Raw genomic sequence first — 24,176 nt, 5'->3', positions numbered from 1 at the left:
ACCTTTATACAGTGACCGAAATAGTCTTCCCACCTCATAAATCCAACCATGCCATTCCCTTGCTTGAAAATCTTTAGTAGCTGCCTGTTGCCTCCAGGATAAACTACAAACTCATTCCTTTCCTTGACCTTCAAGGCCCACCCGCCACAATCCCCTTCAAGTACTCTTTCCCATCTATTTTATACTACTCCCTTTCACATGCTTGATAAGTCCAGTCAAACTAGACTACTAAATTGTGCCCCCATCTCAATTTCCCCTCTCCTGATTGAGATAAACTCCTTCTGCATCTGTTCAAAATTTCTTCTTTTTTCAAGATTAAGGTCATAAGAAAAGGGAATAAGTATTTATAAACTACCTACTATGTTCTATGTTGCTAGGCACTGTGCTAAGTTTTTTTTTTCCCCCATCAAAATTATCTTATCTGATCCTCACAATGATCCTGGGAGGAAGGTGGTGATATTACTCCCATTATATAGTTGAAAAAACTGAGGCAAACAGAGGTCAAGTGACTTGCTCAGGGTCACGCAATTAGTATCTGAGGCTAGATTTGAACTCAGGTCTTCCTGAATCCAGGCCCAGCCTTTTAACCATTGGGCTACCAGCTGCCTCACAAGTGTTTTTTTCTTGGGATGTGAACATCTCTGAAAGGCCAAAGAGGTTTACTTCCTCCCTTTCCTCCAGTTTTTCTAGAACCCTTGGGATAAGATTTCTCCTTTACCTTAATCACATTCTCTCTCCTATTGAGCTTATTTTGTGTATAGCACACATTGTACTGTCTACCAGCCACTGTCCATCTCCTATCCCTTTCTTCCATTAAACTGGAAGTTTCTTGAGGACAGAGACTATACCTTTTTCCATTTTTGTTGCTTCTCTGAGACCTAGCACATAGGAGGTGCTTAATGAATAAAAATTGCTAGATTGAATCAAGGGAAGTCAGCATCTAAACTTATTTCTGGAAAACAGGAACTATGAGTAGGGTGTGGGCTGATTTGTGAGGGGAACCTTGTTACATCCGGCTACCAACCTCTAGTATTATTCAAAATTTTAGTTATATATTTTACTCAGCTCTAGAAAAGGGACAGGTCATCCAAATACAGGCCCATGTTCTTGGGTACAGTTTAATATTCTTTCCTGCGCAGTGGTTTAAATTGCTTAAGATTAAAGCAAGAAGACTAAAGGCCTTTAGATGATTAAATAAAATGGGAATCATAAAGCAACAAGAGGCTACACAAGTCTTTGCATATAAAGTTAGAGACTACGAGGGGAAAAATAACAAATGCTCAATAACAAGACACAGAATTAAGAAATTGTCACTTTCTACTCCCAGCATCTCTCAAAAACAAAATGCTTTTACCCTCCAACTCTTGCTTCTTCATTTTTGCTTCTGGAATCACCTGGAAATGCTTGGGATTTGTCTGCTGAAAAGATCTGCATATTTTGACTTTTGTGATGGTCAACATTTTCCTCTGCTCCTTCAAATGGAGATGAAAAGAAAACAACAATACTGCTTAGTAGCCTTGTTCTGCTAGTGATAATTCAGGTGAAGACATTGATTTTTTTTTTTAAAGCAGCCGCCTGTGACAATCAAATCAGTTTCTAAACAAGCATATCAGGAGAAGAAAATTAAAGTTTATAAACATTAACAAGTGATGCAATAGACAGATGCTAACACCAAATGGAGAAGAACAATTGAAAAAATAATGATAATGGGCTTAGGCTGAGGCTAAGTAAAGACATCCAGCTGAGCTACAGCTACTTAACCCATCTTTTTCTCTCACCAGTAAGGAGGATGTGAGATTAGGGAAGTTTTTGATCATTATCTTGACCAAAGATCTAGCAATCATAGTAGCAGTAACAGGAGTGAAACAGTTAATTTTATAAAAGTATAACAGCATCACCCTTTTCATTCTTAATCCTTTCCTTCCATCAAAACTACACAGAAGGGGGCAGTTAGGTGGCTCTGTAGATAGAGAATCAAGCCTGGGGATGGAAGGTCCTGGGTTCAACTCTGGCCTCATACACTTCCTAGTTATGTGACTCAGGGCAAGTCACTTAACCCCAACTGCCTAGCTCTTACTGAGTACTGAATCTAAGACAGAATATAGGGGTTTATTAAAAACAAAACAAAAACTATACAGAATAAGGGTTTGAGAAAAATTGAGGGTAGATTAAGATTGAGGACTGGAGGGAACTGACATTTTTCACTTCAGTTGTTTAATTATTTAAAAATACATGGATCCTTAGAGTAATGAACTAAGGATAAAATAGCCAAGAAGAGAACAAATATAAAACAGCCACTCCTAAGGGAAAGTTCTGGCACATTAGGATACCTTTATTTATTTACAAATTCTCAAAAGAATGAACATGCTACCACCTCTAAGAGGGACTTAAAGGTAGAAATACTTAGAAAGCAAAAATGAAAAGCATAAATATCACAGACCCTTTCTCCATATCTATTAGTAGATCAGTAATGATTAAGATAAAATTTTAAATTTTCATTAGGAAAACAGGAGCCTCTATATCATAAAAGAAAAACATAAACAAAGGTTGCATTAATTAAATTGTTTATAAGATACTGTGTAGCCTGAAGAAAAATAATCGTTGATTTCTCAAGTTAATCCTCAAATGCATTATTTATAGTTCCCCTTGCAGCTTAGTTTCTTTGGGTGTGTGAGTGTCTCAGGAACACAAGAAGAGCCCTGACTAAAGTCAGCAGCTGTTCACAACAGGCTGGGCCCAAAGATGAACCAGCAAATTTTTTTCTTTCAGTTGGGTACAGAAAACTTTAAATATAGTTGTCATTTCCCCAAAAATACAGGACAAAAAAATTGACAGAAAAATGTGTAGCCTCCTAAGGACCTACATGAAGTAGAATGAATCACTCACTGGAAAAGAAAAAAGTAAAGCCTCATGAAAACCAGAAGCCAACTATTAACAAATGATTACATAACTAGAACATTTAGCTTATGAATTCCTCTTTTCATTACAATGGGCCTCAAGCCACAGAGAAAGAACAAAAGCTAATTTAAGTTATGACACGATCCCACAGTGGTACCTTAAGAACACACCACTGGGTTTTTTGGTTATCTTTTTGCCTCAATCTTCCATCTCCTTCTGGAAAGAGAGACCTGGCTCATTTTGGCCTTGTGGGAAGGTTGATTCATTCCAGACAAGGGGGCCAGATTGGTGATCTAGAGAATTAACATTGTAATCTAGGACCCACAGAGATTTTCTTCCAGCCACGGACCTCCTTGTCTCCTAGAATCTTCTGATGTAGGGGAGCTGGGCCAAACAGGAGCTTCTAAAGATAAACTGATGATGACAATTTATATCAATTGGCTGTGTGGTTACTAAACTCCATATAGGTATTGCTTAATCATCCTTGCAACAATTCTATAGGACAGGCTGTGCAAGAACTATTATCTCCAGTTTACAGATGAGGAAAATGAAACTCGAAGTAGTTTAATGTCTTGAGAAATTCATTTGGTTACTCATTAGTAAGAGTTGAGCCTCAAAACTCTTAAGTTCCAGCTTCTTTCCGCTCTATAAGAAGATTTAGAGCTGGAAGGGAACTTTAAAGATCCTCTAGGTTCAGCCCTATACTTTAGGAGGGAGGTGCTGAAGTCCAGAGAGATATGAAGGGAGTTGCCCAAGGTCACCAAGTAGTAAGTAACAAAGTTAGAATTTAAACCCTGATCCCTGTGATTTTTAGACCCAGCAATCTTTGCAACATAGCGTGTTGCTTTCTATGTAGGGAAGTGCCAAATACACACTCTCTTGTACACTTTCTCTCTCCCCTACCTCAGTATATGTCTTGTGTCTGGCAATGGCCCCCAGGTAAAAGCTAGCAGAGACTTCTGTGTTAAGGACAGAACATTTGACTTCAAAAGAAAGGGAGAAAAGAGTGCTAGAGTCATCCTTATGAGCAATCCTTAAAAGGGAACTTAGGGGGTGGCTTTATGGGACTTACACTAAGGAAAACAAGTCTATCTTTCCTATTGAGTATGATGTTTGGCTGAGGATCAGTTAGGCTCACATGAACTTAAGGGGGAAAAAGAGCTCCTAATGAGAGTTGGCATGAAGTTGAAACCACAAACACTTAAGAAATAGAAGCACAAAGAAAAATGTTTTTCTGCAGACCTTCAGGAACCCACAAAAACTAAGATGAGATAGTATATTACACAGACATTCAAAGTCAGACAATAACATTTTATTTCTTGCACACTTGGATTTTAAAAGTCTAGTCAGTGTTTAGACTGGAGACAGTAAAAGCACCCCAAAGAGAAGCATTGTGCTGGGGATCGTGACAGGACTTTGGGCTTCATTATTTGGGAGATGAACTAAATGGAGATACAGTTACAAAGAATGCATTTAAGGAAATACATTTTGAACCACTGCCATAGCAACAGAGTTCCCAGCTTCTCATGCATAAGCTACTGTTCCCTCTGAACACAAAAATATCGAGGAGGGACCAGGCCCTTGGGTTTGAATAGCGAATGGACTTGGGTTCCTAGAAAGACCCAAAAGGAGAAAAGAAATTCCCAGCACCCCTAAGGAAACAAACAAAGTATATGAGAAGAAAAATGATTATTTGGGAAAAGGATTAAAAGAGTAGGAAATCTGGATCCCTGATTCATGTGGCAGATCTGCATGGACAGGGCAGTGAAAAGAACTTTGGGAGAGTTTAGGAGGAATGGATCACAGAAGTACCAAGGCCACAAGTGGAAATTGGCTCAACATCCTAGTACCCCTTTCCCCCCCAAGGAAAAAACTCCTTGTTTGGGCTCACCCATTTGTGGTGCTTTGTTGGACTGAACTCTCATCTTCCATGGAGTTTTTTTCTCAGTTAAAATCTAACATCTTTGCCTCACCTTCCTCCATCTACTCATTTATGTCAATATATAGATACAAATTATTCTCAGGATTTTCTTTTAAAACTTAGCTCAAGATTCCTCCTTGAATAGCCCCATTTAGCTCCAATGTACCTTTCAGACTGCATTCCTTTGGCACTCATGGACTAGGGTTATGCTCTAATTAATCTGGCCTTGCCAATACAGAAAAACCCTGCCATAAAGCACTGTCCTGTATACCACAGATTTCATTATGCCAAGAGTCAACTCGTGACTCCTAAACACTATGTGTCTTTCAGGCTAACACAGAAAGCCTGTTACTTTGGAGAGTTCCTCCTCTCTTTCTAATGCTAAAGGAATGGAATTATAGAATCTCAGAGTCAGAAAGGATTTGAGATGCCTAGACTGACCTTTACATATTGTATGAAACCCTCTAAACCAAGAGGTATTAAAGTCACAGGCAATCCACAATTCTGAGTGAGGTACAAACCAGATTAAAATGTAATTGGTGGGACAGCTAGATTGGGTTGCACAGTGGATAAAGTACCAGGTCTGGAGTCAGGAGACCTGGGTTCATATCTAGTCTCCTATACTTCCTAGCTGTATGACCCTGGGCAAGTGTCTCTCTCTCTCTTTCTCTTGGAGGTGTCAGCTGGGAAGTGTCTGAGGCCAGATTTGAACCCAGGACCTCCTGTCTCTAGGCCTGGCTCTCAATCCACTGAGCTACCCAGCTGCCCCCCAACCCACCCCCCGGCAAGTCTCTTAACCCTGATTGTCAAGCCCTTGCTGTTCTTCTTTCTTAAAATTGATGCTAAGACAGAAGGTAAAGGTTTTAAAAAACAAAACACTGAAATATTATATCTCATTTGATCCTCACATCGACCCTGGCAGGTAGATGTTATTGTTATCTCTATTTTATAGATCAGGAAACTGAGGCAGATAGAGGCTAAGTGACTGGGCCCAGGTTAAACAGCTGGGGAGAGTCTGAAGCTGGATTTGAAGTCAGGTCTTCCTGACTTCAGGCCCCTTGCTCTGCTATACCACATAGCTGCCCTGTTGAATGCTCTACCATCCAGAATAAAAAACATAATCCCTCTTCCACATGATGGTCCAGTTCACTGGATAGAGAGTCAGACCTAAAGAGGGGAGGTCCTGGGTTCAAATATGGCCTCAGACATTTCCCAGCTATGTGATCCTGGGTAAGTCATTTGACCCCCATTGCCTAGCCCTTACCGCTTTTTGGCCTTGGAACCAATACACATTATTGATTCTAAGATGGAAGGTGAGGGTTGGGAAAAAAAAAAGAGACAGTTATCATATAGCTCTAGAGCAGTGATTCCCAAAATGGGTGCCACTGCCCCCTGGTGGGTGCTGCAATGATCCAGGGAAGCGGTGATGGCCACAGGTGCATTTGGGGGCAGTGAATAACTAGGGGGTGGTGATAGTATGTGACAGGGGGCGCTAAGTAATTTTTTTTTCTGGAAACAGGGCACTAGGCCAAAACAGTTTGGGAACCACTGCTCTAGAATCTTGTTTTAGTGGGTGAAACATTCCTAGCTCCTTTCAACATATCTCACAAGGAAGGTTCCAGCTCCCCCTGCCTTTCCTAGCTGCTTCTCTCAGATGGAGCTCCAGCTCATCAAGGTCCCTCTTTAGTGCAGGGTGCTCAGAAGAGAATATATTAATACATAACACTGCATATTGCTTCCAAGTGTCATTTATTTTCATGTAGGGACTTTGTCTTTCCCTTCTTAGATTCCTAGCCATACACAGACAGGATTTTTTCCCCTCTCTCTTTTAAACCTCTGCATATTATTCAATACATAGAGGATGACACCACAGTGACCCTGGATGACCCTTTCTCTTGGCTCTTGTCTGGAAAGCCTTTTGAGGGCAAGTATCTTACTTGATTTATGCTCGAAATTCCCCATCACACCTCACAAAAGGCCCAGCACCAAATGACTCAGTAAATGTCAGCTGACTGAGATGTCTTTACCTCTTTCTGAATTGGTCTGTTTCAAGTCTGGCTGGTCCATGGAAGGGCACGGCCCAGGATCCTGAGAATCAGAGTTGCTGGCAACTTGACTACCGTGTTGCTCCAAGACAGCCTCTAGGACAGCCATTTCCTGTTGGAGTTTTTTCAGGTTGTCTTGCATGGTATCCCTTTGCTACAACAAAGAAATGATCCTGAGTCAGAAGATTATGTTTCTCTCAATGAGAAAAAAGACTAGCATTAAAGTTAATTACAAAGACATATTTCATGAAGAGAACACAAATTGCCTAGTATTGAATGACTAAATTTGGTCAAACACCTATAATCTAACTGGGTTTACCTAAGTCATACCCATGAAATTGTTCTAGGTAGAAATGGGGAAAAGGGGAGAGAAACTGCAAAACCAATTACCTGTTACAAGGTGGTCATTTTGGTTTAAAGATCCGTGGGAAGAGAAGAAAAACCTGGGAAATCTGATACCTTTAAGATATTCAATTAACTTGATTTTAATACTTTATATAGGCTTTGTGTTTGTTCAACTTCTTTTTTAAAGATACAAGAAAGAATTAACTTTCCTCTATAAGTACAGAGAAGATTTAGGTTAGGTGATAGAAAAGTTGCCAATTATCAAGGTGATTAAACACTTTAAAAGGCTCCTTAGAGGTCCTTAATCTTACTTGGAGTCTGAAATTGACTTAGAGAATTCCTTTCTACCTCTAGGATTCCCTGATTCTTTGGCTTCAGTCAGAAGGAATAAGGCGCTAATGCTAATGAGGTGCTTAGAGATCACTGTAGAAAAGGATCTGAGAGAAATATTAATAGACTAGTGGGTTCCTATAGAAAGACTACTAAAAATAATCGAAAGGTGGAAGAACAGTCATTGTTTTGACTATAAAGACATTCAACTAATGGGACCATAGGAGATAGTCTTTTAGAGTAGAAAGAATGCCAGGATTTAATCTTTATTTTTGATATTTATTACTTGTGAGACCATGGATAAATTACTTAATCTCTCTTGAGTCTCAGTTTCCTCAACTGTAAAATGGAGATAATAAATACCTGTAGCACCCACTCCACAAAATTGCTGTTAATTTTAAATGTGAGAACATATGAAAAGAATTCTGCAAACTGTAACAGGTTCTATAAATACCAGCTACCATGATTATACCTATGTTGTTCTCAGCTTACAAGTCAATACTACTCATTTCAAGTTGAGAAAGGGCCAATTAAGATAAAGTTTTTGGAAGGCAGAGAGTTACGAGGTCATGACTAAATTCAAATTGACAGTGAGGAACTTTCTAAAACATACACTTCTGGGGGCAGCTGGGTATCTTAGTGGATAGAGCACCAGGCCTAGAGACAGGAGGTCCTGGGTTCAAATCTGGCCTTAGACTGCCTTGGAACCAATATACAGTATTGATTCTAAGATGGAAGGTAAGGGTTTTAGAAAGAAAAAAACAACTAAATAAAATGTACACTTCTTAGGAAGAGTTAGGTAGCACTGTGGAAAGAGAGCCAGCTCGGAGTCAGAAGGACCTGGGTTCAAATTTGACCTCAGATTCTTCCTATGTTACTATGGGCAAGTCATTGAACCCCAATTACCACTAGCCCTCACCACTCTTGTGACTTAGAATGGATATACTTAGTATAGATTCCAAAATGGAAGAGTTAAAAAAAAAATAAAACATACACATTCACATGTATTAGGAACTCCAACAAAAATCTGGGGAGAAGAGTTGTTTCTCTTTTTTTAAATTTTGAGGTCCAAAGTCTCTCCCTTTCTCCCTCCCAATTAGCATTCTGACATAGATTTTACATGTGCAGTGAACTTCTAATTCTTGAAAATGTCTTTGCTGTTCCCTCAAAACAGGCCATCTTCCTTCTCCTGCCACACTGAATTCATAGCTTTAGCTGGAGGTTTTTATGAGAAAATGTATTCTGAGCTTGACAAAGGTTTTCCACTGCCACACTGGGGGACTGCATCGCTGCCAATTACTCTGGTAGCAACAGCACTGCCACCATGTGGAGCTTGGTTGTGGTTACTTCTGTGAGCAGAGAATGGATGAGGCTCAGCAACCCCTGCTATGGGACAATAAAAAGGCCTCTGATGAATGCTTTCAGAATTCTTTTCTGGTTGTTAGATCCTATGATTACCATCCCCTGCCTCTACATGGCTAATAAGCAGCTTAGAAGTCAGAAAGACTAGCAGGAGGAGAGCTATGACTGTGTAATTGTGCTATGAGGGGTAAGGGTGCAGAGACCCTCCATTTTTACCAATTAAATGTTCCAAGCACCGCTTTCTGATTGGACAGTTCCTCGGCATCCTGTAGGGGTATGGCCACTCACATCTTAGAGATCTCAGATCTGTGATGCCAGATGTAGTTAAGGTCTTAGTTAACCAGGGAACAGCTTAGATAAGCCATTAATTTCCACTGTTGCCAGACATCCTCCATATGAATGCATCTGGCCATAGTATTTCTCTGCTCAGAACCTTCCAATGGCTTAAAAAACAAAACAACAACAAAAATGCTTATCTTCTGTCTCAGTATCAGTTCTAAGACAGAAGAATAGCAAGGGCTAGACAATCAAGGTCAAGTGACTTGCTCAGAGTCACACAGGTAGGAAATGTCTGAAGTGAGATTCAAACCCAGGTCTTCCTGACTTCAGGCCTGATATCTATCCACTGTGCTATTGAGCCACCCTGATCTGGGGATATTTGGAAGTATAGTTCAATCAAACTAAATTATGCTGTCCCCATACATGTCCTGTAGGTTCCTGCTTCAGTGACTTTATTTGCATTATTTCCATGTTGGAAATGCCAATTTTTCTACTTCCAATTTATGAATTAAGTTGTCCTATGGTTATTTATAACTACAAATGGCCCCCATTAAGCTATGTTAAAGTTAAATGAAAAACTTCTGGTTCTTCGTTTCCATAGTTTGTTAATATAACTTGAATAAAGAAAGCAGATTGATAGAGATTAAAGCCTATTTCTAATCTAATTCTGACCACGTGTCTCTCCACATGACTACCTCTTTCAGCCATGGTCCTCCACTGCTGCTATCCAAGGGAATAGTGAGCAACCCCTGGCACTCATCTTTTATCCTTTCTTTTGGCTTGGACCCATAACCTTTTGTTCCAGGTCCTGTTCCTAGGACTCTTCACCTGCGACATGTTTGGAGCGTTTATGTGACGCCCAGTCACGCAGTGCAGGGACGCAGGTTGGATGACCCCAGGAGGAGGGGGTTCCCTTTACACAGCTATAAAGCACTATTAAAGGCAAGGACCACAACATTTAAATTCTGCATCATCCCCAGCATCTACCCTAGACTTCCACACATAGTAGGGGGCTTAATAAGGGTTTTGATCAGTTGTCTTCTTTATAATTCAATTTAATCTCCTATACTCTCTTGTGCTAAAATACATTGTGTGCACTTGTAATCTCTGACATTAATACTTTGGGGCAAATGTTTACTATAACATTTTGTAAAAAAAATCAAACAAGCCCCCAAATAAAAATAAAATAATCCAAAATCCTTTTGATGGATATTTAAAATATGTCTGAAGCCAGGAATATAATCTTCAGCAGTGGAACCTGGAGCAAATAATGGGGTGAGGATACTCATTCAAGGTCACAAACAATATGCAAGTACCAAGGGTGACAGGATCAGAAATTAGACCCCTCGAATTCCCAATTCCAGAAAATTCCAGAAAAAAAGAAACAAAATGTTATTCTGAGATAGTGAAAGAATCCTCTTCCAAACTTCCCACATCTAGAAGGAATCATGAATAAGAGAGAAAGGAAAGGCCCTACAGGTCTCTTCATTTGTCTAGTCACCATGGCAATACTGCATAAATGGAGAGAATGCTTTGTACCTGATCTTAGAGCTCAGGTACAAAATAGGCTGAAGCTATACAAACCCACTCTATAGTCCACTAGGCCCTAGGCTTTGGGAAACTTCCTTTCTACAGAAAATGAAGAGACTTTTTAAAAAACAGGATTAGAGGATCATTGATAGGGAACATAACGTATACTGTCAGATGTGGTTGGTGTTTGGTTAATTTTGCTGAACTGCTTTTTTTTTTTTTTTTTAAATTCTTTGTAACAAGGAATGACTTGCTGGGAAGGGGAAGAAAGATGAATATATTTTTGAAAGTGATGAAAGGTAATGAAAGAACAGGTAACAATTAAAAATCTAAAAAAAGAAAATAAATTGAGGGTGGCAAGGTCTCTCTCTCAGTCCTCACAACTGAGTGAGGGTTTGGGAAGTTATCCTGATAAAAGCCAGGCCAACATTCTATCCCGTGGAGTACCAGTGACTTCATTGAGCTGGCCATGGTTCCCACTATCGTGAGAAAAAATGGCCTAATAGGTTTTTATCCTATGTTTCAGTTTGATATCAGACATTAATTTTTTTTAAAAAACTCATACCGGGGGCAGCTGGGTAGCTCAGTGGAGTGAGAGTCAGGCCTAGAGACAAGGAGGTCCTAGGTTCAAACCCGGCCTCAGCCACTTCCCAGCTGTGTGACCCTGGGCAAGTCACTTGACCCCCATTGCCCACCCTTACCACTCTTCCACCTATGAGACAATACACTGAAGTACAAGGGTTAAAAAAAAAACAACTATACAAAAAAAAAAACCCATACCTTCTGTCTTAGAATTGATACTAAGTTATCAGTTCTAAGGCAGAAGAGAGTTAAGGGCTAGGCAACTGGAGTTAAGTGACTTGCCCAGTGTCATGCAATTAGGAAGTAAGACATTCGGTTCTATAATCCCCTCCCTACAAGGGTTGGGTGTAACACCACAACATAGAGAAGGAGAATGGGGGACAGCTGGGTAGCTCAGTGGATTGAGAGCCAGGCCTAGACGGGAGGTCCTATGTTCAAATCTGGCCTCAGTTACTTCCTAGCTGTTAAGTCACTTAACCCCCAATGTCTAGCCCTTACCACTCTTTTACCTTGGAACCAATACATAGTATTGATTCTAAGATGGAAAATAAGGGTTTAAAAAAACACAAAAAACATAGAGAAGGAGAGTCACTTCTCCAGGGTCAAGATAATGAACAAATTCCACAGTAAATTTTAAGAATCATGAGTATACCTTGAATCTCAATGTTCCACATTAACCCTGAGGCTTTATTTACTTCTGGATCTGGAAGAGACTCATTAAATGGCTCAATAATATAGTACGTTATTACCTGCTACAGTAGCTAAATAGGCTTTTCAAGGAAAGAATTCTAGGGTTGAAAAACAGCAAGGAAAGCTGTTACTCTTCCTGGTTTACTGCAAAGAATTTTGAAAGGAAAAGAACAAGTCCCCATTGGTTTTTGCTTCTTACTTGCTTGAAACCTTAGGGTGGTAAGTAACAGAGGGGGAAAAATCTTAAAAGGATGCAGGGGGCAGGAGAAATGGTCCTTCTTTTAGGGATGGGGAAACGAAGGCCCTAGGCAATTCACTTAGTGAATTAGATCTCACCTATGATGAAATTTATTGCACCAAGGCATTTTCTTTGTGAGTTAGAATAGGGAAAAGATAGCTGGGCTTGGTGTCAGGAAAGTCTCCCACCACCTCCTTAGTGCCTAGCAGTGTGATTGTGAAGAAGTCATATAATCCCTGAGTCTCAGTTTCCTTATTTTTAAAAGGGTAATAATCCTATCATATCTATCCTCACAGGATTGCTGTCAGGATCAAATGAATTCAGGTACATAAAGTGCTTTGCAAACTTTATAAAAAAAGATTAGCTCTAATTTTTATTCTCCAGTGGGCTATTCTACCACACAGTCTAGGGAAATCCACCCCAACAGATTCTTTTAATTGATAAAAGATTCTTCAATACTATCTATGCCAAATATTTCCAGGATTGACCCACTGGGATTTGAAACAAAACAAAATAAAACTGCCATTGCCTATGAAACAAGAAAAATATAGGCCCTGAAAGGAACAGTGAAGGTTTTAAAAAGGGGTAAGGGGTTTACAAACCAGAAGAAAACCACAGTTTGGTATCATGAGCTGATCACCACCTCTGCACAGAAGTGTCTGAACAAGGGCAAGATTAAGGCCTTTAAATGATTCCCCAGGCTGGGCCTCCTTCCTTGGGGAGGGTGCACCTTTCTCCTCTTTCTCCAGGAGTGGGCATAAGCACCACCTCCTGGATGAAACCTTCCCTGATCCTCCAGCTCAAAGGGTTCTCTTTGTCCTTATATTTCCTTGGAACATGGTCTGGGATTCTATTCTTTGATGTCTCCACACTTTATCTGGAATTCTATTTATGTGGGAACATTTTATATTTGTCCCAGTAGGAGTAAACGCCTTAAAGGTTGGGATAACGTTCTTTCTTTTGTTTCTATTACCTGAACAACTTCTTTATCATTTCTTGGTATCCTGATCATCCAGCAGAGTACCTTGCACACATTAGATGCTTAACAAATGCTTGTTAAATCAATTTGTGATAAAATCCCACACAATCCACCACAAAGGACAATAAGACTTAATGTTTAAGGAATGAATGGACAAAGTGTCTGCTATGGGCCTGGCAGGTTTTATCAGGGAAAACAAAAGATATGGTCAAAACTCCTGCTAATTAAAACTTTTCCATACTTTAGAACAGAAGTTCTTAATCTTTTTTTTATGTGCCAGGGGCCCCTTTGGCAGTCTGGTGAAGGCAAGGGAGCCCTTTTCAGATTTTTTAAAAACATAAAATGAAATACATAGGATTATAAAGGAAACAAATTATATTGAAATACAGTTATCAAAATATTCTTAAAAAAAAACAAGTTCATGGATCTCAGGTCAAGAATCATGACTTTAAAAGATGGCCTAAAATGTGGTCTCAGATGCTTTTAGCTGTGACCCTGGGCAAGTCACATAACTTCCATTGCCTAGCCCTTATTGCTTTTCTGCCTTAGAACCAATACAGTATTGATTCTAAGATGGAAAGTAAGGGCTTAAAAAATCGAAAGAAGACAGAGGATGAGAAATGACGTAGATTGGGAACTCAATTCTAATGCCAAAGGCATCTGGTAGGATAAAGAGACTCTACTGAAATCTGGTCCAGACTCTGATGTCTCTACACTATATCTGGAATTCTATTTATGTGGAAACATTTTATATTTGTGGACAGAGTGCCAAGCCTAGAATCTAGAGCCCTGGGTTTAAATCTGGCCTCAGACACATTCTAATTTATAACTCTGTGCAAGTTACTTAACCCCAATTGCCTAGCTCTTACCCATTTCTACCTAGGAACTGATATGTAGTATTAATTCTAAGACAGAAGGTAAGGGTTTAAGGAAAAAAAAAAAAAAAAAAAAAAAGATGGCCTACATGAACTACCCATTGTGGGTAAAAAAACCCAATCACCTGGTGGCCAACCCTCTGAGTCCTGAGTAAGACTAGATCTTGGAAGGTAGACATATGATACAATGAGACATTAAGGTAGATGGACTGAAGGATTTTATACATAGGAGAAATTATTTAAAAAAGCCTACTTTCTTTGTTCCTGGACTGAAAACTGAATCAGCTGGCAAAAAGGAAGTTAATCATTGTGGTAGTCTTTAGGTTGCTTAAGAAAGGATGAACAATATGTAAGTATGAAATGTGGGGCAAAGATCATGTAGATGACTGCTGAGGCCAAGTGCACACACACACACACACACACACACACACACACACACACAAATACAACATAGATACGCATATTGGTTTTCATACCTGAGTGGTTAAAATATCACTCTGAAACGAGAGCTGTGAAATGTCTCCAGGATGGCTTGTTTCACTGTCATACCCAGACCCAGATTCACCTTCAACGATTTTTTGGAAAAAAAAAAAAAAAAAAAAAAAAAAAGATGCAAATTGTAAAATGAGAGAGCAATATAGTAAAGTACAATGCTTTTTCCTTTAAGATTCCCAAAAGTTTTGGATGATTGACCTTATGGATTTTTAACCTTGTACAGTGAAATAAGTTAGAATTACATTTAAAACTAAAATTTAAAAGGTATATAGTTACCATCATCAAACAGATATTTCTTCTCATTGACATAATTAATTTATGTACATGCACGCAACACATGCACGCACACACGCGCGCACACACACACACACACACACAGGAACACTTCTTTTTAGAATCTAAGGTAGGCACCTAAAAAATATTCTTTTAGAAAAATAAATCATTATCTCAAGAAATTGTATTATGTCTCATTCAAACAGCGATCTATCATCTAACTCCAGTCATTCATTCAAAATTTCTTTCTGAAGGAAAACCACCTCAGGAGAAAACAGGGCTGAAAGTTTAAAGTTGAGATGCAATTTTCCACTTCTATTTAAACATGCCTACCCAAAGGCATTAAAAAACAAACACTTAGCTCAATAATATAAACGAGACTTCAGCAAACAAAAGCTTGTGGCCAATACCTAAATTTGAATCCATGCTCTGGTCCTTAGGGTGATGGTCTTCATCTAGGTCAGTTTCCCTTTCTTCCTTATCTTGGAAAACCTTGGGCATTTCACTCCCACTCTGGACTTCTTGGGTTCTGGGATGACTTGTTCCAAACACCAAAGCAGAATCCTTGTCATTTGCTTTCCCAGCTAAGTCTTCTAATGAATTAGAGTGTGAAGAAAATAAGCTACCAGAACATTCAGATTCTTGGCTTGAATCATGATCTAGGGATGCCTCCCCAGATGGTATCTGAAGATTGCTAGCACTCATACTATCTCTGTTTAGGAAGGCTAGATTCTCTTCTGCCTCATTCGCTGAAAGCTCTTTGGCAGTGTTTTTATTTTTGGTAGGCTGAGAAGGTGTACTTGCTGCTTTACCAAATATTAAGTCTTGAAAACTTGGAAGCTCTCCCTCCTCACTGGAGGCTTCTTCTTCTGAGGACTCTAGTTTCCGGGCTTGTCTTCGGGACTTCCAACTCAAACTGGGATTTCTATGTACTAAAGGGCTGAGGTTTTTTCTAGATTTTCTTACTTGAGAACTTTTACCATTTTTGCCAAAAACAGCAGATTGTTCTTTGATATCACTTTCAGCAAAGCTAGTGTTTTCTTTAATTTCACCATCACTGTCCAACAAGTCAGGAGTCTCAGACCAAACCTGAGTAAAATGTGTATTCTCTTTAGTTTGTTCAAAACATGGAGATGAATCTGCACTAATAGCCTGAGCTAATTTTACATTATCTTCTTTCTCTTCTCTTTCAGGCTCTTTGCTAAAGTTATCCTGAGGAAAGCTTTGTTGACAGACTTGAGGTTGCACAAGCTTTAATTTAGGTAGTGTATTTAATTCAGATTTTTTGGTTTTATGTTTTTCTACTTGACTGCCTTCTCCACTAGAGCCTATGCCAATAAATCTGTTTAAGTCAGCTACTTTAGAAATATTGTCTCTGCTGTTATTTGGGCTAACTGGACTTAAGCTACTTTGGGCTAAGCTTTCATTTCCCATAGCTGTTTCAGGGGATGTGGCCTGTTCATCAAGCCTTTCCTCCAAGAGATTTTTTGTATATATAATTTTACTAGCAGATGATCCTGTTAGAGAAACTGATTGCTTTTGATTAGGAACTTGTGAAATTTCCTGGTTGTTTCCAGCAATGAATTCACAGTCATTGCCACCATACAATGGTTCTATGTGACAAAGCCTGGAGACACTGGCACAATCACTTGGCTTCCTCTCCTCTGTCTGACAAACTGCAGCTAAGCTCATGACTGCAGACTTTGCTTGCACGGGCTTGTTGGATTCTCTTTTTCCCAGTTTTTCTTTTTCCTGGCCCCCATAATCTGTGGCATTATCTAGATCCGGCTGACATAAAGCCTGAGAGATAACACAGGGTTTCATACATTCCCGTCTTGGACTGGAACCCAGAGCAAATGTCTGGCGTTTTGAACGTCTGAAGGTATTCTGTAAATACTGGGTGTCAAGTTCACTATCCTCTATTTCTGTGGTTGTCTCTGAGGCATTTTTAACTCCCTGTCTTATCAGGCTCCTCAAATCTTCTGTGGTGCTTCCAGTGTTTTCAGATGAACAACCATCTAAGAGTTCCTTGGGGGTTTCCATTACTTCACATTGACTTCTGTGAGGACTGGGTCCTGCTTTTGAATTTTGTGGAGTATTAGCTGTAAACAATGAGGTACTGTCCTGAGTGTCCCAATCAGTATCAGGAACCTCCAAGATCTCCAGGTTTCCTTTGGCTCTTTGGCCTTGTGATCCTTCCCCTCCACTTACTGCTAGATCCTCTTGGTCTCTGCTGCTTTGGATTGCTTCCAGGCTCTTTTCATTTCCTTCTTCAGTGACACTGCAGCTAGCTAACATTTGATCACTATCAGTAGTGAGACTGACAGTAGTAGCACAGACAGGTGTATTTCCCATTTTTAGATCTGGGAAAACTTCATTGACACAACTTTTTTCTGCTTGTTCATCTGGCTCATAGGCCTTGTTGGTTGCCATTGCAATTTCTTCTGACAGCAGCTGAAGCCTTCTGCTGCGTCTGATTTGCTTCTGTTCAGAATTATTTTCCTTCCTTATCTCTTCACTACTGGGATAGCTATCGATCTGTAGTTCAGTCTCATTAGAAGAGCTTGGGTTTTTATCAACTACGAGCTCAAGCTCACAGACAATCCTGGCTGAAGGCTTCTTCCTCAGCTTGTCCTTTTTTGTCATTTTGGCATCTCTACCATTTAATTTGAGTCCCCCGTAGTTTGTGCTGCCAGCTGTGGAGTCTGTTCCAGTTCTGAAAGTGGATTCTTTCTCCACAGAGAGCAGTTCTGATGCCAGAGCATCTTTCACTTCCTCTACATGACCATCTACTAATGCTTTCTGTTCGGGATGACCATTAACCGTGTTCATCACTTGGCCATTTTGTTCTTGTTCTAGAATTTGGTCAACAGCATGAATTTTCTTTTCAGAGGATTTGTGAATAAATTCAGTGTGTGTCTTCTTGATGAAATCTTCAGGCTGTAGGCCAGAGATGGTCTTTCTCTTACGCTTTAACCTGGTTTTTTTGACAGGCTCTGAAGGGATCAAAGAATCAGAAGCAACAGCTCCAACAACCAAGTTTTCAGTTACATAATTCAAATTAGTGTGAACTGATTTTCTATGGTAGGTTTTCCCAAATATTTTGTCTTCAATATTGTTGCTCTCTGCCTGCTTGGGGCAGCTTCTTTCAGACATATGTAGCCAGGCACCATCAGTAGAGTCAGCCACCAAGTCAGTTTTCCCAGAAATACTAGAATTTCCATCTGTAATATCTGGATGCCCATCTTCTAAGACACTAGCTGTCTCTGCATTCTGTTCATGGATCTTAACAGAGGAGTAGTCAGAGGCTAAAATGTCATTACTTCTGGATAACCAGTCATTAACTTTCTGAATACTGCTTTTCAGTTTGGTTCCTGACAAGCAGTTTTGAGGATTTCTTCTGGGGTACTTGGGGCACTCTGGCTGCTCCTCTAGTTCTTGCCTCTCATACAGATGATGGGCATTCAGCTCATGTGGCTCCTCTGCATCTGGGGTCTTCCCAGCACTACATTTTTCCTTACTCTCAATCTGCCTGATCTGGCTCCTTGCTAAACCAGGCCTTTTGCTTTTATCACAGAGTTCAGCCTTTTCTATGTTCATGCTGTCTGTGTTAGGCAATACACTGGTGATCTCAGGTAGTAATGAGCTGGCATGCATGTCTGTGTCCCATGGCTCCATATTCAAGTCTGAGGAAGAAACACCCCGAGACGCCTCTGAATGCCCCTCAGTGGCATTCTCCTTGATGACATTTTCAGTGTCAGATTGGTGCTGTGGTAGGCTCTTTATGGCCTTCTCAGATAACTCATATTCAACTGAAAAAAATATAAAAACAACAAAGTCCTTATAGGATTATGCTTCATTTAAAATACATTTTAATAGAACTTGTGGCTATCTTCATGGAAAATGACCTAGAAAGATTAATAAGTATAATGGAGTTGTATAAAATATGTATAATTAAATAAGCTTGTGTAGGGCTTCATTTATTCTCTGTTTATTAGGATTTCTCATTCAGTTCATTTAAAAATAGTTAAAATTTAATTCCAGAACTTCCTCATTCCTAAATTGTATCTCTACCCTCCCAGTTTTTAAAAGCTTATTAGGACTTATTAAAACTAAAGTAGCTAAGTTCCATCCAGCTGAGGTTATGTTCTACCAGCTGAACCATGCTCCACACATTAAAAAAAAACTGAAAATGCAAGAGAAATTATAAATATCACAGTGAAAATTGAAAGGCAGTAGTACCTTAGGAAAAAACATGATGGTAGGGACAGTAATTTTCATAGAAATAAAATTATAGAGAGGAGATATGTTCTTGAACTGCCAAAACTCTAAGATGCCTAATGTAAGTTTTTTTAAAAAGACTTAAGTCTAATAATGGGAAATAGAAAAATCAAAACTAGTCCAAGGGAGCAGATTAGCAGAAGCATTCAACTGACCTGTCCAAATACTACCTCAAATAGAAATCTGTAGTGGTAGAGGCAACAAAAGGTTAAGGCAAGACATTCTTTTAGTCCAAGAGAGCCTAGGGAGTCAGAAGGAGATATGTGACACAGGGGTAGAGGCTGGCCTACAGCCTACATGGATGTAATACTAGTGGTAGGACTAGCAGCGGCAGCAGTTTTGGGAGCTCTTATTTAGGGATGGTAAGGGGGACCTGGAAACTGGTGAAAGAGAGATTACAGGTGACTACTGGGCTAGCACTGGACACAAGACAGAAAGCCGTTTGGCAAATCCATTGCCCATATTCATTTCTGGGTCACAGATCAAAGGTGGAGAATACTTTCCATAAAGAGGAAGAAGGAGCCTGAAAGAATGGTATCACTTTTTGTCACAAGGGATCAGGGACCTTGAGGAACAGTATGGTTTGCAATCCCAAAACATCAGAGGCCCTTTCCTGGGTAAGGACCAGAGTACAGACCTGGAGAGCAGTGACCATACCCTTTCCCAGATCATGGTATCTCAGAAGCACTGAAAACTTTCAAACTCCAAGAACTAGCTCAGAAAACAGTAGTGCGAAAAAATCTAAAGCTTAGGACACTTGTTTCCTTACTACCTCCACCCCAGAGTGAGAATGGAGTCCAACTTTAACATAAATTCAAAGTCAAGAATCAAGCAAAGAACAGAAAAATACCAATTCCATTAATGAATAGTCATACAAAAACTTAAAACAAACAAACAACCTAACAAGGAAATTATAGGAATATAACACAAAGATCATACACCAGGTGGGATTTATACCAGGACTGCAGTGCTAGTTCAAAAATTAAGGAAAACTATCAGTGTAATTGACCATATTAGTAACAATGACAACAAAAATAATGTAATTCTATCAATAGATGCAGAAAAGGCTTTTGACAAAATTCTACATACATTCCTATTAAAAAACACTATAAAGCATAGGAATCAATAGTCTTTCTATCTAAAACAAAGAGCAAGCATTACATCTGTAATAGGGATTACTTAGAAGCCTTTCCAATAAGACTAAGGGTCAAGCAAAGATGTCCATTATCACCATTATTCTACATTGAATTAGAATGGCTAACTGTAGCAATAAGATAAGAAAAAGAAACTAGAGGAATAAAATTAGGCAATGAGGAAATAAAATTATCACCCTTTGTAGATCTGATGGCATACTTAGAGAACACTAGAAAATCAACTAAAAAACTACTTGAAACAATGAATAACTTTAGCAAAATTGCAAGATAGAAAAAAAACCCTATATAAATCGACATTTCTTTTTATTACCAACAAAATCCAGTAGCAAGAGATATAAAAAGAAATTCTATTTGAAATAATTGCAGACAATATAAAATACTTGAGAGTCTATTTGCCAAGACAAACTCGGGGACTATATGAACACAATTACAAAATACTCTTCCAACAAGCAAAAAAAGATATAAAGAATTGAAGAAAAATCAATTATTCTTGGATAGGTTGAGCCAGTATAATAAAAATGACTCTCTTACCTAAGTTAATTTACTTATTCAGTGCTGAACCAATCAAACTATCAAAATTATTATTTTACAGAGCTGGTAAAAGACAGTAACAAAATTCATCCAGAACAAAAGGTCAAGAATATTAAGGGAAAATTAATGGAGAAAAAAAGTTCAGGAAGGCAGCCTAGAGTCCCAGATTTCATATTATATTTCAAAGGGGTAACTGTGAAAACAATCTGCTACTGGCTAAGAAATAGATTGGTAGATCAAAGAGGTAGATTATGGACACAATACACAGTAATAAGTGACCACAGTAATCTAGTATTTGATGAACCCAAAGATTCATGTTTTTGGGGTAAGAACTTGCTATTTGACAAAAATTTCTGGAAAATTTGGAGTTTGGAAGAAAGTAGGCAGAGACCAACATCTTAGACTCTATACTAAGATAAGGTCAAAATGGATAAATGATTTAGACAAGTAAGTTAGGAGAACATAGAAAAATCTATCTGCCAGATCTATGGATAGGGGAAGAATTTGTGCCCAAACAAGAGATAAAGAGGATCACGGGCAGTAAAATGGATCATTTTGATTACATGAAATTAAAATGGTTTTGCACAAATAAAACTAATGCATCCAAAATGAAGAGAAAACAGGAAACTGGGAGAAAAAATTTTTACAATAAGTTTCTCTGATAAAAGCTTCATTCCTCAAATATACAGGGAAATGAGCCAAATTTATAAAAATATGACCTGTTGCCCAATTAAAAAATGATTAAAGGAGGGGCAGCTGGGTAGCTCAGTGGATTGAGAGTCAGGCCTAGAGACGGGAGGTCCTAGGTTCAAATCCGGCCTCAGACACTTCCCAGCTGTGTGACCCTGGGCAAGTCACTTGACTCCCATTGCCCACCCTTACCAATCTTCCACCTATGAACCAATAGACAGAAAGTTAAGGGTAAAAAAAAAAAATGATTAAAGGATATAAACAGGCAAATTTCAGAGAAGAAATTAAAGCTATCAGTAATCACATGAAGAAATGTTCCCAATCACACTACTCATTAGAGAAATGAAAATAAAAAAACTTTTGAGGTACTACCTCACACTTATCAGATCTGATTGGCTGACAAGACAGAAAAGGAAAATGACAAATGCTAGAGGGAATGTGGAAAAACTGGGATAGTAATGGACTATTGGTGGAGTTATAAACTAGTCTAACCACTCTGGAGAAGATTTTGGAACTACACCCAAAGGGCTATAAAACTGTGCATACCCTTTGACTTAGCAATACCACTAGTAGTTCTATATCCCAAATAGATGAAAAGGACCTATTACAAAAATATTTTTGTGGTGGCAAAGAATTAGAAATTAAAAGAATGCCCATCAATTGGGAAATGGCTGAACAAGTTATAATATACAATTGTGATGGAATACTATTGTGCTGTAAGAAATGACAAAGTGGATGGATTCAGAAAAACTTGGGAAGATATAGATGAATTAATGCAAAGTGAAGTGAGAAGAACCCAAAGGACATCATACGCAATAAAAGCAATATCGTAAGGATGATCAACTGATAAAGATTTAGCTTCTCTGATCAATGCAATAATCTAAGACAATTCTAAAGGATTCATGACAAAAAATGCTATCTACCTCCAGAGACAGAAATGATGAACTAAGTGCAGAATGAAGCAAACTTTTGAAAACTTTTTTTTTCTTGTTTTTGTTTTCTTTTGCCACAGGGCTAAAATGGAAATATTTTTGCATGACTTCACATGTCTAAATATCATGCTATTTGCCTTTTCGAGGGGTAGGTGGGGATATATTATTTATCCTGGGACTCCATTCTAGGAGCATAGGGCCACAACCAGTAGGCAATGGGTCGCTCAGGGTCACCCAGCTGGGAAGTGTCTGAGCCCGGATTTGAACCTAGGACCTTTCATCTCTAGGCCTGGCTCTCAATCCACTGAGCTAGCCCAGCTGCCCCTGCTTTAGGTTGCAGTTTCTTTAGCAGATTAGTTTTTACAGGGTGGGGTTGCTAGCCCCACGCCCAACCCTCCTCCTTTTTCATCCGGGCTAGGGACCGTCCTTAGCCCAGGAGTGGTAAGGGTATATAGTGGGGGAAAGTATTTGGAACTCAAAATTTTACAAAAAGTTAAAAAAATTTTTTTACAAATAATTGGGAAATAATTTAGTGAAGTAAAAATACATTTTTAAAAAAGAAAAGAAAAATCAGCACAGGGCTGAGTATGATGATTAAGAATAGAGAAAAATGAATAGGCTGGATAGATAAGGCCACAGAGAAGCCACAGCCATGGAGGCCCCAACTTGTCAAAACTGAAAGTCAGAAACAGTTGCATGTTGGGATAAGGCTTTAATTGTCAGTCCCCTACCAACCACATTTAGCTTGGAAGAAGGTAAGCTGGGCACTTTAGAGCAGTGGGCCACTGGAAAAGTAGTGGAGCCAAGAAACTTTGTAACCCTGTATTCATGGAGAGCAGAGTAAGGATGCAGAAACCTGGAGAGTTAGGACAGCTCAAAAAGTATTGGCAAGAAGCGGAAGAACAGAGACGAACTTGGGAACAAGGGTTAAGCCATGGTGCTTAATTTCCTGCCAAGATACACTGAAGGGGGCTACAAGGATACTATTGAGACATTCGTTTGACAAATTAAGTTGAGCATTCAAGTATAAAGTATAAAATAAATCTCACTAATGAGCAGCCTTCCAGTGTTTCTAGCAATAAAGCTGCCTTACAGCTTCATGAAAATTTTGGGGCAGCTAGGTGGCTCAGTGAATAGTTAGGCCTAGAGTTAGGAGGTCTTGGGTTCAAATCTGATCTGAAACACTTCCTAGATGTGTTAGTCACTTAACCCTCAGTCTAGTCTTTATAGTGCTTCTTGGTTCTAAGATGGAAGGTAAAGGTTTAAAAAAAAAAAGCAACAACTTTATGGTAAATGATCATTGAATTTGCATTGGGTAATTCGGTCAAACCATGTTATATTAATTCTGCCTCCTTTAAACTGGCCAGGTGACCCAGGACAACTCAATTAACTCAATGTTTTAGGCAACTCTGGAAGTTGTAAAGAAGGCACCAATCTGCATTGGTGGAAGGAGTTTCATTTATGGGAGCTCCCTACACTATGGAAATCATAAGTCTGGTCAAAAAAATGAATGGTGATGCTAATATGACATTGAGTTATTTGGAGCAATTTCATGCAGGGTATGGGTGAAAGATAGAACCACAATCATTTCAGGATATCTTAATGGACTAATGATGTAGAGATTTCCCAACCAACTGATAAAACTAATAATGGAGGGGGCATCTGGGTAGCTCAGTGGATTGAGAGCCAGGCTTAGAGACGGGAGGTCCTAGGTTCACAGCTGTGTGACCCTGGGCAAGTCACTTG

General features: G+C 39.2%; 1 protein-coding gene across 1 annotated transcript in view; it reads right to left on the bottom strand.

Annotated features, from left to right (window-relative positions):
- Window positions 1-24,176, bottom strand: part of BRCA1 (BRCA1 DNA repair associated) — a 54,053-nt gene that overhangs the window by 20,005 nt on the left and 9,872 nt on the right. The window contains exons 7-10 of the mRNA XM_044674170.1: window positions 15,253-18,654; window positions 14,551-14,639; window positions 6,847-7,018; window positions 1,355-1,472 (exon numbers count right to left, since the gene is read on the bottom strand). Of these exons, the coding sequence (XP_044530105.1) occupies window positions 1,355-1,472; window positions 6,847-7,018; window positions 14,551-14,639; window positions 15,253-18,654 (3,781 nt within the window). The remainder of the gene's footprint in view (window positions 1-1,354; window positions 1,473-6,846; window positions 7,019-14,550; window positions 14,640-15,252; window positions 18,655-24,176) is intronic.

The sequence above is a fragment of the Gracilinanus agilis genome, chromosome 4 (assembly GCF_016433145.1).
Source record: "Gracilinanus agilis isolate LMUSP501 chromosome 4, AgileGrace, whole genome shotgun sequence".
Taxonomy (NCBI): domain Eukaryota; kingdom Metazoa; phylum Chordata; class Mammalia; order Didelphimorphia; family Didelphidae; genus Gracilinanus; species Gracilinanus agilis.
Note: the sequence above shows the minus strand (reverse complement) of the source record. Positions and strands in the feature narration are given on the sequence as shown.